The 13,626-nt window shown below is 42.9% G+C and overlaps 1 protein-coding gene and 1 long non-coding RNA gene across 2 annotated transcripts in view; one reads left to right on the top strand and one right to left on the bottom strand.

Annotated features, from left to right (window-relative positions):
* Positions 1-736, bottom strand: part of grin2ab (glutamate receptor, ionotropic, N-methyl D-aspartate 2A, b) — a 127,722-nt gene extending 126,986 nt beyond the window's left edge. Inside the window, exon 1 of the mRNA XM_030736089.1 lies at positions 603-736. Coding sequence (XP_030591949.1) covers positions 603-620 — 18 coding nt within the window. The 5' untranslated portion in view covers positions 621-736. The remainder of the gene's footprint in view (positions 1-602) is intronic.
* Positions 737-1,172: 436 nt separating this feature from the next.
* Positions 1,173-13,162, top strand: LOC115784756 (uncharacterized). Its single transcript, XR_004020290.1, has 3 exons — positions 1,173-1,473; positions 12,783-12,877; positions 13,007-13,162. It is a non-coding gene; the product is annotated as an uncharacterized LOC115784756 (long non-coding RNA).
* Positions 13,163-13,626: the final 464 nt, after the last annotated feature.

Below are 13,626 nucleotides of genomic sequence, written 5' to 3'. Positions count from 1 at the left end.
TTTGTGTTCATGCGCGTGTGCGCACGCGTGCGCGCGTGTTTGGCTATATGTTTGTGTGAGTCGGAGCAGAAGCGCTCGCGCGCTTGTAGCTCTCTTTTGGGGATTATTGGAGAGAAAGCTCGCGTGACGAAACAAGTTCAAATCATAGGTGTAGGCTACGGTGAAAAAGAAAAACTAGTACTCTCCTCCTCTGTGTGTGTGTGTGTGTGTGTGTGTGTGTGTGTGTGTGTGTGTGTGTGTGTGTGTGTGTGTGTGTGTGTGTGTGTGTGTGTGTCAGAGAGAGAGCGGGAGGAAGAGAGAGAGAGTAAAAACAGCCTGTGGCTCTTTGGCGAATATTCCCCTCACGCTCCTCTCTCCGGTGCCGGGCTCGTCTATGTAGGGCATGCAGCAGGTTGTGTGTCGAGGACTCGGACGAGCGTAGGAGCGCGGAGGAACCCGAACCAGCCACACACCACCCCGCCACTGCTCCACTTTAAGGAGAGTGCGGCAGATATTAAACCACTGGACCCCAACAAATTTTCCGCGTCAACTCCCGTGATGACAGAGTTAGTTTTGACCTACCAAAAAAATAGAAAGAAAAAAAAAAAACTAATTAAGCTCACCCCATTCCCGTGACACATCTCTCCAGGCGGCCAGGTGGAGATGACATTGCAGCCTGTTACTCCATTCGGGTGCCCTCGGCAGGAGTGGGAATCACATTCGACTCTCCTCCGTTAGATTAATCCATCAATTTCCCTCCATTCAATCCTCCCTTTCCCCCACCCCAAAAAAGGAAAAAAAAAAAAAAAAAAAAAAAAAAAAGACAACCACACGGATAAATCCACCTGTCTGGTTATGAAGACTTCCCCCCTCCACCGCCACCTCTCCCACCGGTAGATAGGTAGTATTCCTCTCGGTTTAGATGTCAAACGCCGTCCATTCAACGGGAGAGACGGGGGTGGGCAAAAGTGGGGAAAAAAGCCCCCGACGCGCGGGGATCAGTTAGACTAGAATCCAAAATAACCGTTGGTTTGGAATCTCCAGCGGCAGCCCCGCGCGTTCCGCAGTGAGGGCTCGTGGACAGGTCCGCGCGCCTCCTCCTCCTCCTCCTCCTCCTCTCCTGTCCTCCTCCTTGCGCCGCTCGCGGATTCTTGGAGACTGAAGGGGGGATTCCGTCACAAATAACATCAAAACACACACACATACATATATATTCACACACTCTCTCTCTCTCTCCCTATCTTTTCTCGCTCGCCCTCCCCCAGTCTGCTGCTCCCCTCACGCGCTCTCCGAGCGAGCACCGCACTCCAAACCGCCCTAAACAATTCGGAACAAGTTCAAACGGGTCGAGTTATTTTTGTAGCTTTCTGCGCGGCACGACTGAGGTGATGCTAGGCAGCCGACCGAGCAGTCCGGGCGGAGAGGAATAAGGAAATATTCTCCCGACAGTGTCTTTACCCCGCAGCCCGGCCGCCCACGCTTCGCTAGCTGAAGGTACTTACACATCAGCCTAGTTAATTAAACATATAAGGGGTAGAGGAGGCAGTACTGAGGGGGTGCTGACTCTGGTGACTTCATCTTCCCATTATAAAATACCAAAAAAAAAAAAAAAAGAAAAAGGTATGTGGCGAGTTAAGAAGGAGCGCGCTAGGGAAATTTCGCCATGTCTACCCCTCTGAAAAGAGCGACTCCAACTTCACAGCTCGTTAAAACTGATATGTCGCTTCCTTGTCTGTCCTTGTCGGGTTTTCTGCCTCTGTGGCAGTCGCTTTTCCTCGTGCGTCTTCTCCCAGAAAAAAAAAATGAAAGCGCAATAGGGGTATGGCGCACAGCATCATCCGTCGTTTATGGCATCACCTGGTGCCATCTCTCCAAACGTACCCGCGTGCGCGTGTTTGTTCCAAGATCCGTGTGTCAGTGTTGTGCGTGTATGTGTGTGCGTGCATGCGTGCGTGCATGCGTGTGTGTGTGTGTGTGTGTGTTTGTGTTTGTGACGACTGTCTCGGCGTCAAACAAGTCGCCGCGTCGCGCCTCCTCTGCTCATCAGCTGCGCTCAGATAAAACATTTCAATATCCGCTGAACTGTTATAACCCAATCTATTGGTCCCCCTGCAGATACCCCACTCTTTCTCAAAATTAAAACGCCGAGCCCTTCAAAATTACCGCACCGAAAACGTTTATTGCTGATTGTGTGTCATGTTCTCTCATCAGCGCCGGAGTTTGTTAAGAGCCGCGGCTCAGATAAGGGGAAAAAGAGGCAACGCGAGTGAATTACACAGTCTCAATTTAACATAATTAGCAGATCAAAACTGCAGCACAGGGGGTCCTCAGGGAACGCTGACACCCCCACCCCCACCCCCATCACTCTCTGCATCTCCCTCTGAGTGTTGCCTTGGAGTCCCATTGCAGACAGATGGTGTAGATCCTGCATGGGGTCATGTTAGCAGGCCGGGGCTCTACTAGGACTGACTGTCATAAGCTTAGTTACCCTTTGAGGCAAGAAGCAGCGCAGCATAAGCAGATCAGAGGGCTTATTATTAAGGAACAGTTCACTACCCTCTTCTTCCTCCTCCACATCCTCCGCTTCTATCCCTAGCATAACGTTGAAAAAAGAAAGAAAGGAAGAAAAATCTCCACCTGTTGAGGTCCTCTATCCTCCTCCGTCAGAGCTCGAGCCTCCCAGGCTTGGAATAAAAGAAACACATGATTGCATAACACTGGAGAGAAAAAAAAGGGAGAAGACCACACAAAAGTAGATAATGGTCTACTTTTCTTTTGAGGAATAATAAATCCTGGGGTTTTGAATATAATAGGTCTGCTTTCAGACTCTCCCACCCACCATCTCCCACTGCTGTTCCATTAGAGGCATCCTGGTGGGACAGGCCAGACTCAGACACTGCCTTGGGAGCTATACATTGTGTGATGCCATTAACAATGACTTTCATTCTTAGTCTCTTAAACAAAAATGAGCTCCAATGGAGTACGATTGTCTTATTCTATATTTAAGAACGCATTTTCCCCAGGCCACTCTAAATAAGCTTTTAAAAGCTATAATTTACTTAATCCCATTCAAGGTGCTGCACGCCTGCAGACCTCCCTATAGCAATTTCAGGGACGTGACCTTTCTAAGAGTTCCGCATGTGCGCGGACTTGAGGATGTCTCTGATTTAGTACAATGCAACACGTGGACTATACAGTGTCCTGTCTGTATTGCTGGTGTTTACGCGGCTGATGGGAAACCAATAGAGTTACAAGAGCGTGAACACGCATCCCTGCTGATGTAATAGATTTATAACCGCTGGTCTCAGTCATCATGCATCTTTCATTGGCCAGCAGCACACTAAACAGAAGTTACCCAGGCATGTCGCGCTGCCGAGACAATGTTGGACGCACACGCAGACACTCAGCTCAAGTTCAGATCTGGCTCCCAGCAACCAAACAATGAGCCGCCTTTGCCTCTTCATTTGTGCCCTCTGATTAAATTTCACAGGGGTGTTGCTGATAGCTCATAGCAAGAGTGCGATTATAAAATATTTGAAAAACAAGGAAGACCCATTATCACCGTGTAGTGCGTCAACAGTGTGCTAACTATTTCGTTATCGCTGTGTATAATTATTCAAGACAAAAGCTCATTTCACTAATGTTGTTTGGCTAATAGTCAAAGCCCCGTGCTCTAATATTCCTGGAATGAATCCGAGGAGAAGGAAAAAGGGAGTCCAATTAAAGCAGCTCCAGCTAAGGAATCAGCGGGCACACAAACAAACGGATAAACACAGAAAAAAAGAAAGAAAGAAAGAAAAAGAAATAAATTACAGGGGAGAGCAAGGGATTACACAAGGCCTCTGACAAAATAAAAAATAAAAAAAAATAATGTGGGCAATTTTTGTATCCATGGTAACTGACTTTTTCAGTGTCACCACTTTTTTTTTTTGCTGTGGCAGAGGCACAACCCAGATAAGTATGGCTTATGCTTTGCCATTACGAAGTCCCCATTCATAAACAAGGGGCCCTGCTACAGGACAGCAGCCACTCATTCAGACTGACAAAGATCGGCCTCGCTGATCGCACCTACACGGCACACGCTGCCCCGCTGCAGCTGCGCACCGCAACGTGGAAACTTTCTGATGCTCATGCTGCCAATTAGCTGCGCGGCTAGCTGGCCGGTCTGTTAAAGCCGATCACTGCAAACTTTACCTGAAACTTTTTTTTTTTTTTTTGGGGGGGGGGGGGGGGGGGGGGGGGGGTATTGTTTCCATGACAACAGAACTGCTGGCACACTTTAGGGTTGTATTTTTTTTTTTTTTTTTTACTATTTATATGTCTGTGCTTTTATGTTTTTTTTTTTTTGTCTTTTCTGATTGTCACACGGTCATCCACCATAGTTCCAGCAGCCGCGCAGGCTTGCCCAGCTTTTAACACGCGCTGGCAACTTCATCCCAGCACACACTAGATATTATCTGACAATCACCGGCGCTTTGATTGTCAGGCAAACACAATAGAAATTCACAAAAGCGTGATTCACATGTATACTTCAAGACAGCTGGAAGTAAGCTGGTTGGTAAAGAAAGTAGGTGGGCTGCGTTCAGCCTAATGACTGCATGATGAGCTCAGAGGAGAGGGACGAATTTGTCTTTCATACAATGACTGTTCATTTTCTTCTCAGACGAGGCGCTGCCACAGCAAAGACATTGCATTGTAGGCCACAGTACATGGCTTTATATAGGCTCAGGAAATGAATCACTCCATCAATAAATGGCAACAAAATAAACCGAAATGTATTCAAGGCTCTCTATCTGGAACACAGCGATGTGATATCTGGCACTTACTGAGTTATAGATATTCTCTCCCTGGTCTGCCTTTTTTTACTTTGTCTCCCTCCCTCTCTTGCACTCTCCACCCTCTCTCGCTCTCTCGCCCACAGAGAGTGGGTGACCTGGAATGAGCTCTCCCACAGACGGCTCTGCTTCCAGCCAGAGAGGGGCAGTATGTAGAGCTCGGTTCTCAAGCGTTCTCGGCATCACCAAGCGTTCAAATTTATAGGCACTTTTGAAAACCGCTCATCTCAAAACCTGATGGGTGATTACTCCCTGTCACTCTGCCGAACTCAGTGAAAGGTTCACGAGTGCGGCGGCCAAAATCAATTAGCCGGGAGTGATGCACTGCTGTGTCTTCTCCACTTGGCTACATCAGCAATTATCCTTAGCTTGAAAAGGTCAGTCAATAATTTAATAATTAATTGCAAGGAAGAAATTAGAAAGTGCTGAAGTGCTCCAGTGATACCTGTGTTCATGAAAATTGCCCGTCTTCACTTTCGCGACAAAAAAACGCAACCACTTTAGAAACAGGTGAACTGAATAAGCATTAATCGGGTGCACAATTCTGACTTTTTAAAAGCTGAAGTAAGTTCAGCCAAATTAATTGGCACAGGTTAAGTTTGGGGATTTGAATAATTCATATTCTGAATATCATTAGAAAAGAAATATATATATATATGACAACTTCTAAGCTTACTTACCTGAGGTTCAAAATGTATAAATTCCGTGCAAACTGTCCCTCCAAGTAAGGGTCTCAGCTCTAGGAGTTACTGTACATAAAGGAGAAAATAATTCATACACTTACAGCTAATAACACTCATTTGGGAAATATGCCTATACGGTTTCTTAGCTTAGTATCTCTATGAGGGGGTTACTGCCACTCTTGCACCTGTGAATTTGAAGCTACTTACTAAAATAAAGGGGCAGTGAAAAGTGTGTCACAGTATGCGGCATTTCTGTTTAAGTCATTTTTAAAAGTTATTTAACTGCATTAACTTGGAAGCATCCTGCAGTTTTTTTTTTATTGAAATAATCCAATAAAAGGACAATTACTGACCACCATCACTGCTTTAATGTTCTCTATAAATACTGAATTTGCCTGAGTGCTCTGCTGGACTGTTGTTTCACTTACGTTTCCATCAATGGAGAACAGTCTCTGCTGCAATGCTGCAATCAGGCAAAGCCATCGTTACACAAAACAGTGTATTATTGGCTTAGGACTTTTTAAATGAGAACGATTAAAACACGATTTTTTTGTTTAATTTGTGAAGTGGTCAGCTTGTCTCACTTTTATGCGTCTGCACTGGTGACAGCCACTCTCGACAGCATTATGTTTTTGGGTCGTCTGTCTGTCCATTCCTACCCACAGCATTAAAACCACCAACTTACAAAACAGCTTTGACGCATCGGGGACGGATTCATTTTTGGTTGTCAAAGATCAAATTTCAGTGGGACTTTTTGGCTGTAACTCAATAATTCATATGCTAATCATCACAAAAAGAGAACACAAATTATTAATAGGATAAAATGACAAAGTGATGATATTTTCCAAAAGGTCAAAGGTCAACATAAGATATTAATGTTTGGCAAAAACACTTTTCTGGTCATTATCCAATCTCATATTTCAGGAACAGAAATTAATTTTGTGATCACTGAACTGGTGTCTTTAATGCTCATCTATTAAATTCCCTTAAAGTCTTCACTACATGGAGTATATTATATAAATGTGCTTCCAACACACATGCAAATGGACTGGTTGGCAGAGGCAAGGGAGATATTTTAGTTTCTTGAAAGCTGGGCTTAGTGCTATATGTTCTACAAAAATGCCATAGACTGTATAGAAAGGATGGCTCATTGTTAGGCTCATGAAGGCAATGTAGAAGCTCCTTAAATCTCAGCAGAGGGGGTGACTTCTCTGGTTGCAAATCAATTGTATTGAACTTTATGGGGGGAAAAGTCTCACTTGATCTATGACCTCAGTAAGCAATAAGCAATAGCTGCTACAAAATGAGTGTCATGATAGAATGACCACATTTTTGCCATGAAGTTCATTTTCAAATCAAGCACACCCCTTCCCTTTACCGTGGTGTGGTTTTGCTCAGAGTTCAGACTTACTTGCTGTTTAGTTCAGCTCCAGCCAAATTGACTAAAATAGAGCCTTTGTTCAGCAGCATCTATATACCCGATTCCAAAAAAGTTGGGACACTGTGTAAAATGTAAATCAGAAACAGAATGCAATGATCTGCAAAGCTCATAAACCCATATTTTAGTCATAACAGAACACAGGAAACATATCAAAGTTTAAACTGAGGCATTTCACTATTTCATGAACATATTAGCTCATTTTGAATTTAAGTTGGGACGGGACAACTAAAGGCTGGAAAAGTAAATGGTACTCAAAAGAAACAGCTGGAGGAACGTTGTGCAACTGATTCGGTTCACTGGCAGCAGGTCAGTAACATTAATGGAAAGGCACCATCAATGCTGAAAGGTATGTATAGGTTTTAGAGCAGCATATGCTCCCATCCAGATGACGTCTTTTTCAGGGAAGGCCTTGCATATTTCAGTAAGACAATGCTAAACTACATACTGCATCTATTACAAGAGCATGACCTCATAGTAGAAAAGTCCGCCTGCAGTCCGGACCTTTCACCAGCTGAAGATATTTGGCGCATCATGAAAGGAAAAGACGATAAAGATGACCCAGGACTGCCGAAAAGCTTGACTCCAAGCAGACAGAGATGCAGAAACTGTCCGATACATATTAGTTAGCGAGCTTTGGGAATACTGGTTATTAGGTTGAGAAACCTTTGGATAAAGCCAGGCTAAGTCATTCACCCCATCTTCCAGTAAATTTCCCCAAATCTATTCTTTAAATATGTAAGAAATAACTGGCAGGTTTCATGAAGCAGCCAAGAAGCTGCAGCTGACAATCACAGGAGTCATATGGAGGTCACAGCCCTTCTGTTCAGTAGCATTATAACACACAAACGGGAGCAGAAAGTGCACCAACTCCTCAACACGGCCCAGCTCGAGTAACAACCTTGAACACACACAAAAACATGCAGAAATTATGCAATCTAGTTTATCTGGGGAAGTACGTATTTAGACTGTGTTGGCTAATTTGCACTTAAAGCACCAGGGTACACCTAATTTGACAGCTTGGAAATTTGCAAAGCTACAGGAAATCCCATTTGTATATTGTGTGTGTATAGAGTGTTAAATTCTCCGGGTGCTCAGAGTGTACGTTGGGTACTCGGGGCACTGCAGCCAAGAAGTCGGTGCAATAGAGCATTTCAGTGTTGGAGACTGTAGCCAAATCAAACTAATTGGTCCAGTCCACAGAACAATTTAAAATAGCTCATCTTGAGGCTGTAACTTTTTATGACCTTTCTATTATCAGCGTAGCCAGAGGGTGCATTAAATCTCTTACTGGCAATAACAAAAGCCTGACCGTGAGATAGAAGCAATATTAATTTTCAGATTACCGCAGATCTCTTGATCAGGACAGACAGTGTGTCCTCTAAATACAAGATTTACTAAAATGCTAAAAGGTTTGTCAGAACTTATTAGCTGTTTTCACTAAGTGTTGGAGAGGCTGTTTGTGTGTTGGCACACAGGACAGCACAGGACTCAGTGAGATGCTGGATGAAACTGATTGTGAACATGTGAACCAGCAAATATTTACAGGTGAACTATCCCACTCCAGTGATGTATTTTTAGATCCCCTTTGAACTCTTAAAAGCCACAAGAGTACTCGATACGCTTGTTTTCCATTAACTTTGACAAGTAAAAAAAAATCCATGTAATGATGTCAGTCAGGAGAGTAGCTTATAAGTTTAGTGTTGTCAATTACGCATCAACAAGATTGGCAAGACTTTATCTGGGGATAACTCCCCGATTATGGGGATGCATCCAATAACCAGATAATAACATAAAACCCTCAGCCCGGCCATCAGCCAAATGCTGATCCTGTGTTCTTGGTGGTGGAGGGAAATGTTAAGGTTGAATGTCAGCATCAGCAAATCGGGTTAATAAGGAGAAAATGATCAGTTACTGGCTTCTCTGGGGATGAGAAAATATAGTGGGCTTATTTGTTTGGATGCTTTGAAGAAGAGCAAGTAAAATATTCTATTTTCAAAGTCTTAGAGGGAGTAATTATTGAAATATTAAAAAGGAAAGAACTCCAGAGGCAGTGGCTGAGGGATAGACTGAACAATTACCTGAAACGCTGCCAAGAGATTTCACCATTGATCAAGTGACTTTGTAAAAGTTCAGCTTGGGCTGCATTCCCTCACTGTGGGTTTGTGTACCAATCAATATTCCTCCATCAAAAGTGTGATAAATCACCAAGCAAGTGATTTAGTAATTTTCTGCCATTAATCACTTACAATAAATCCTGTAAATGTTGATTTAAAAGGTAAAAAGCCAACAAACACATTGATAAAAAGATGTTTTTTTTTTAATCAACTCAATACTTTGAATATGATTGATGAATTTATCAGTCAATCAATCACTCAGTTTGCTCAGACGAGTGCCCCTACTCAGTGTGCTGGCAAACAACTGTTTTAATCCTGAGTGTCCCTGTTTGGTCATTCTGTAATTTCATGCAGATTGGTTTTTGAGACATTTTTCTCCTGAATGAGAAACTCGGGCTCTGCAAGGATATTGTCCATCTGTTGCATCTCCTAAAAGACCACCGAGGGATTGTGGGGTGGTGATATTATGCAGTCACACACACGCACACATACACCCCTCTTTGTAAGGTGATTCTGTAGCATTTTCTTGGCACATATCGTGTGGTCGATGTGATCAGTGAAGGCCACATTAACATGGCTCCAGTGGGATCACTTGTTTCAAATCGAAGGCAGTGTGTTTTCCACCTACTGTGTAATCTTCTATGACACCTTTGTACTTCGATACCCTGCACCTGTGAGAATGTCACAAACATGCTGTTAAAGACTGACATACTGTTAGTGTCACTATTACTTATACACTCACTGGTTGCTTCATTGACTACACCTTGCTAGTATGAGGTTGGACCACCTTTTCCCTCCAGAACTGCCTTAATTCTTTGTGGCACAGATTCAGCAAGGTGCTGGAAACATTCCTCAGATATTTTGGTCCACATTGACATGATAGCTTCACACAGCTGCTGCAGATTTGTCGGCACCACGTCCCAAAGGTGCTCTGTTGGACTGAGATCTGGTGACTGTGGAGACCTTTTGAGCACAGTGAACTCACTCTCATACTCAAGAAAATGATTTGAGATGATCTGAGATGTGACATGGTGTGTTATCTGCGGGAAGCAGCCATCATAAGATGGGTGGATATGGGATGGATATGGTCAGTAACAATACTGTGGTGTTTAAACAGTGCTCAATCAGACCTCAGTGAACTTGTAGGTGGTTACAGCCATGGCAGCCAGTGTGGTCTTCTGCTGCTATCTGCTTCAAGGTTTGATGTGTTGTGCATTCAGCTTGGTTGTAACAAGTCATTATTTGAGTTACTGTTGCCTTCCTTTGAGCTCAAAACAGTCTAGCCATCCTCTGACCTTTGGCGTCAATGAGACACTGCTGCTCACTGGATACTTTCTCTTTTTCGGACAGTTCTCTGTAAAACCTAGAGATGGCTTTGTGGGAAAATCCCAGCAGATCTGCAGTTTCTGAAAAACCCTGGCACCAACAATCATGCCACATTCACAGTCCTTAAATTACCTTTCATCCTCATTCTGATGCTTGGTTTGAACTTCAGCAAGTCGTCCTTCTTCACCATGTCTAGACATCTAAATGCACTGAGTTGACACCATGTGATTGGCTGATTAGATATTTATGTTAATCATCAGTTAAACAGGTGTACTTAATGAAATGACCAGTGAGTGTACATCTTAGGTAGTAATGTCAGTGTCGGGAATTTACACTAGGAAATCTTTAAAAGGTAAATGTACCAGTTATATGAAATAAAATATGTGGACTCTTGCTTTATGTACCTTTTGAAATGTCATTGCAGCACTTCACAAAGCAGGCAGTCCTTTTTTTTTTGCAGTGCTATAAATCCTTTTTTCGTAGAATTATATACTTTTGATTTATTCCCACAAACGTTCAATGACTCATTATAAAGATCTTACTAAAAGTGCTAGTACATGCTTCTTAAGTACATTTTAAAAATCCATTCGCAGAAATGCCAGGTTTAAAAGCAGGCAAGCCCACAAATTGGAGAAAACTGAGACAGCTGTGACTGTTACTCTCAAAAAAAATGGTTTGAGAAACCCAAACTGTATCTATTACAATGAGATTATGTGGCTGATTTTTTTTTTTTTTTTTTAATGTGGCCAGCTATTTGGATTGTTAGCACATTGGTGTAAAAGAAGAATTAATATTATTTACTAAAACAATTATTTTCAGGGGGGGAAAAAAAGAGCATTCAGTCAGGAAATTCCTCCTAGTACACTTTCCTGTTAAACATGCAGATATACACACCACATGGTAAATGCAGCAATTCAGTAATTAGTCTGGTCGGATTCACGTGACACAGCAATGAATGCAGAGATGTGTGTATGTGAGTCATAAGTAAACAAGTGAGTGTGTCATGACTTAAATGAGGTGAACTTACTCCAGCTGTTTCTTGACATTATCTCTGACTTTCTCCAGCTGCTACTGGAGGATACACCATTCATTTACTCTTCCCGCAGAGGGGGGGTGAGACGGAGAGACACAGAAACCATAAACAGCTTTCGCAAAATCTTTATGCATATTAATCATTTGCCAACTTCAGAGGGTTTATGTGGGGAGGTCTGGAGAATTTTGCTCAAGAAATACCTTTGGTGGTTCCCTCTCCCATGCATCCTGATTACAATTGTTGCTGCCTGTGCTTTTTCTGGCAAAAACACTCTGATGTAGGTGGACTGACCATCATGAGTGGCCAACTGGGAATCCAAGGCCAGCAGCGAGCTGAGAAAGCCTGCCCCCCCTCCTCCCATCCCTCCCGCAGGAGAGGGAGAGCGCATAGCGTGGGATGAGGGGGTGGGGGATGTTGAGGGCAACACTTGATAACTCGTCCATGGTTCTACTTTTAGACTATTGTTTAATTTCTGTTAATAGAAAAGAACATACAGCTGATGAATATAAAACACTGGTGAACTGTGAACATTTACAGGCATCCTGTGAAAAGGATTTAAAAAAAAAAGGTCATTTGGAAACACATACATTGTAAGAATAATTGCTGCTAACCAGTTGCAGTTGAGTGCTTTTTGTAGGGGGCGGGATCCCTTAAGGCAATAGTATGGGCAACACTGAAGCTAATTTATTAAAGGTTAGAATTTGGGTTAACCTGCATTTGCTTTTCTTTCATATTAAGGGGGATAAATTTTTCCTTCACAACAGACATTTTGCCTTTGCACATCAGGACATGGGTCAGTAATAAAATTAACAATGGCTCTCTCAGTGTGAGAGTGAGTAAGCATGAGTGATACCAGGACCCTGAAACTGAGGCAGCTAAACAGAGTCCATCCAGAAAGGTCAACCTTACTTCTCTTAAATGTTTGACCTTCACTGCAAACAATGAAGTCCATGCTGAGTTTGACAATTACATTTTTTTTTTTTTTTACATTCAAATACTTTAAATACTATAAAGCTTCTGAGTTTAAGGCTTTTTACCTGCAAACTGCAACTAGCTTGGGACCCAAGCCTGGTCCAACAAGCAATTTATATAACTGTGATGTGGAAACTTGCAGCTTGCACAGCACAAACAATTCCAAATTTGGACTTTTTTGTGTGATGCAGGAGACATTATGCATCCAGATCCAGTGGTGAAACTTTTGAAATGAAGAAACTCTCCACGGGCAGGACTGTTAAAATCATTTCTAATCACATGTTTATTTTTTAATGAATGTAGCTTCAGTGGTGTTTTATTTTGTGTTAATTGTTTGTATTTATTTTCTTTTGCTACTCACTGACCCACCAGTTTCCTTCATGTCTGCTGCTTTTTCAGTTAATGCCAGCGCCCACTACAAGACTTTTGCATTGATTTTTCAATCCTAAGCAAACTTGATCCTACACCTGCACACCCGCTCCACCAGCTGCATAGTATGTGCATATACCAGCACAGTAATAGTGCAGATTCAATCTCAATCTTTTAATATTTGCTTACATGTTCTCTCTCAACCCATCACATAAGCTTACTGAAAGCATTCTCCCCTCTGTTAAATCAATCAGATTTTGACCTGTGAAACTGCTGCCGGGAGCCGTCATTTTAGTGTCAGATCAATGAAACCCTCATTCAGCTCCAGTTTCAGAACCAGCACCCAGCACTCCCTGGATTGAGCTCATCAGCGGTCCTGCTCCACATCTTCAGATCATTCTTCACCTCTACTCCATCACCACTGTCTACGCTCCACTGAAAGTTTGAAGAGCTTGTCGCATACTAAGCCAATATGATGACGGCACTGCAACTCAAATACATTTAATTAGTTTTTAAGCTTTTCCCTCCCTTGACTCCGTTCTGTTTGGAAAAGCTAGTCACTTCTGGATTTTCTATGAAAGTTTTTTTTTTTTTCTTTTTTTCCCAGTAGACAGTTTGACTTGTCATGTTGTCTGCACAGGTGCAGTTAACACAATTAAAAATGGCTGCACTGTGCATGCTGGCCTCTTTGGGACGCGTGATGGAACTGAACTCGTTAATGAAATTAGTTTCACCTGTGCCTTTCCTCGTTTGCCAAGTTCAAATGTGCGGTGTGAAAAAGGTCTACTGCAGCCTGCCTGCTGTCTTCAGAGACCATTACCCCAGCTAGTTTCTTTGGACTTCTGGCTGACTGCCTGATCCCTCCTGGCTGTGT

This window comes from Archocentrus centrarchus, chromosome 1 (genome assembly GCF_007364275.1).
Source record: "Archocentrus centrarchus isolate MPI-CPG fArcCen1 chromosome 1, fArcCen1, whole genome shotgun sequence".
Taxonomy (NCBI): domain Eukaryota; kingdom Metazoa; phylum Chordata; class Actinopteri; order Cichliformes; family Cichlidae; genus Archocentrus; species Archocentrus centrarchus.
This window is presented reverse-complemented; position numbering and strand designations above follow the sequence as displayed.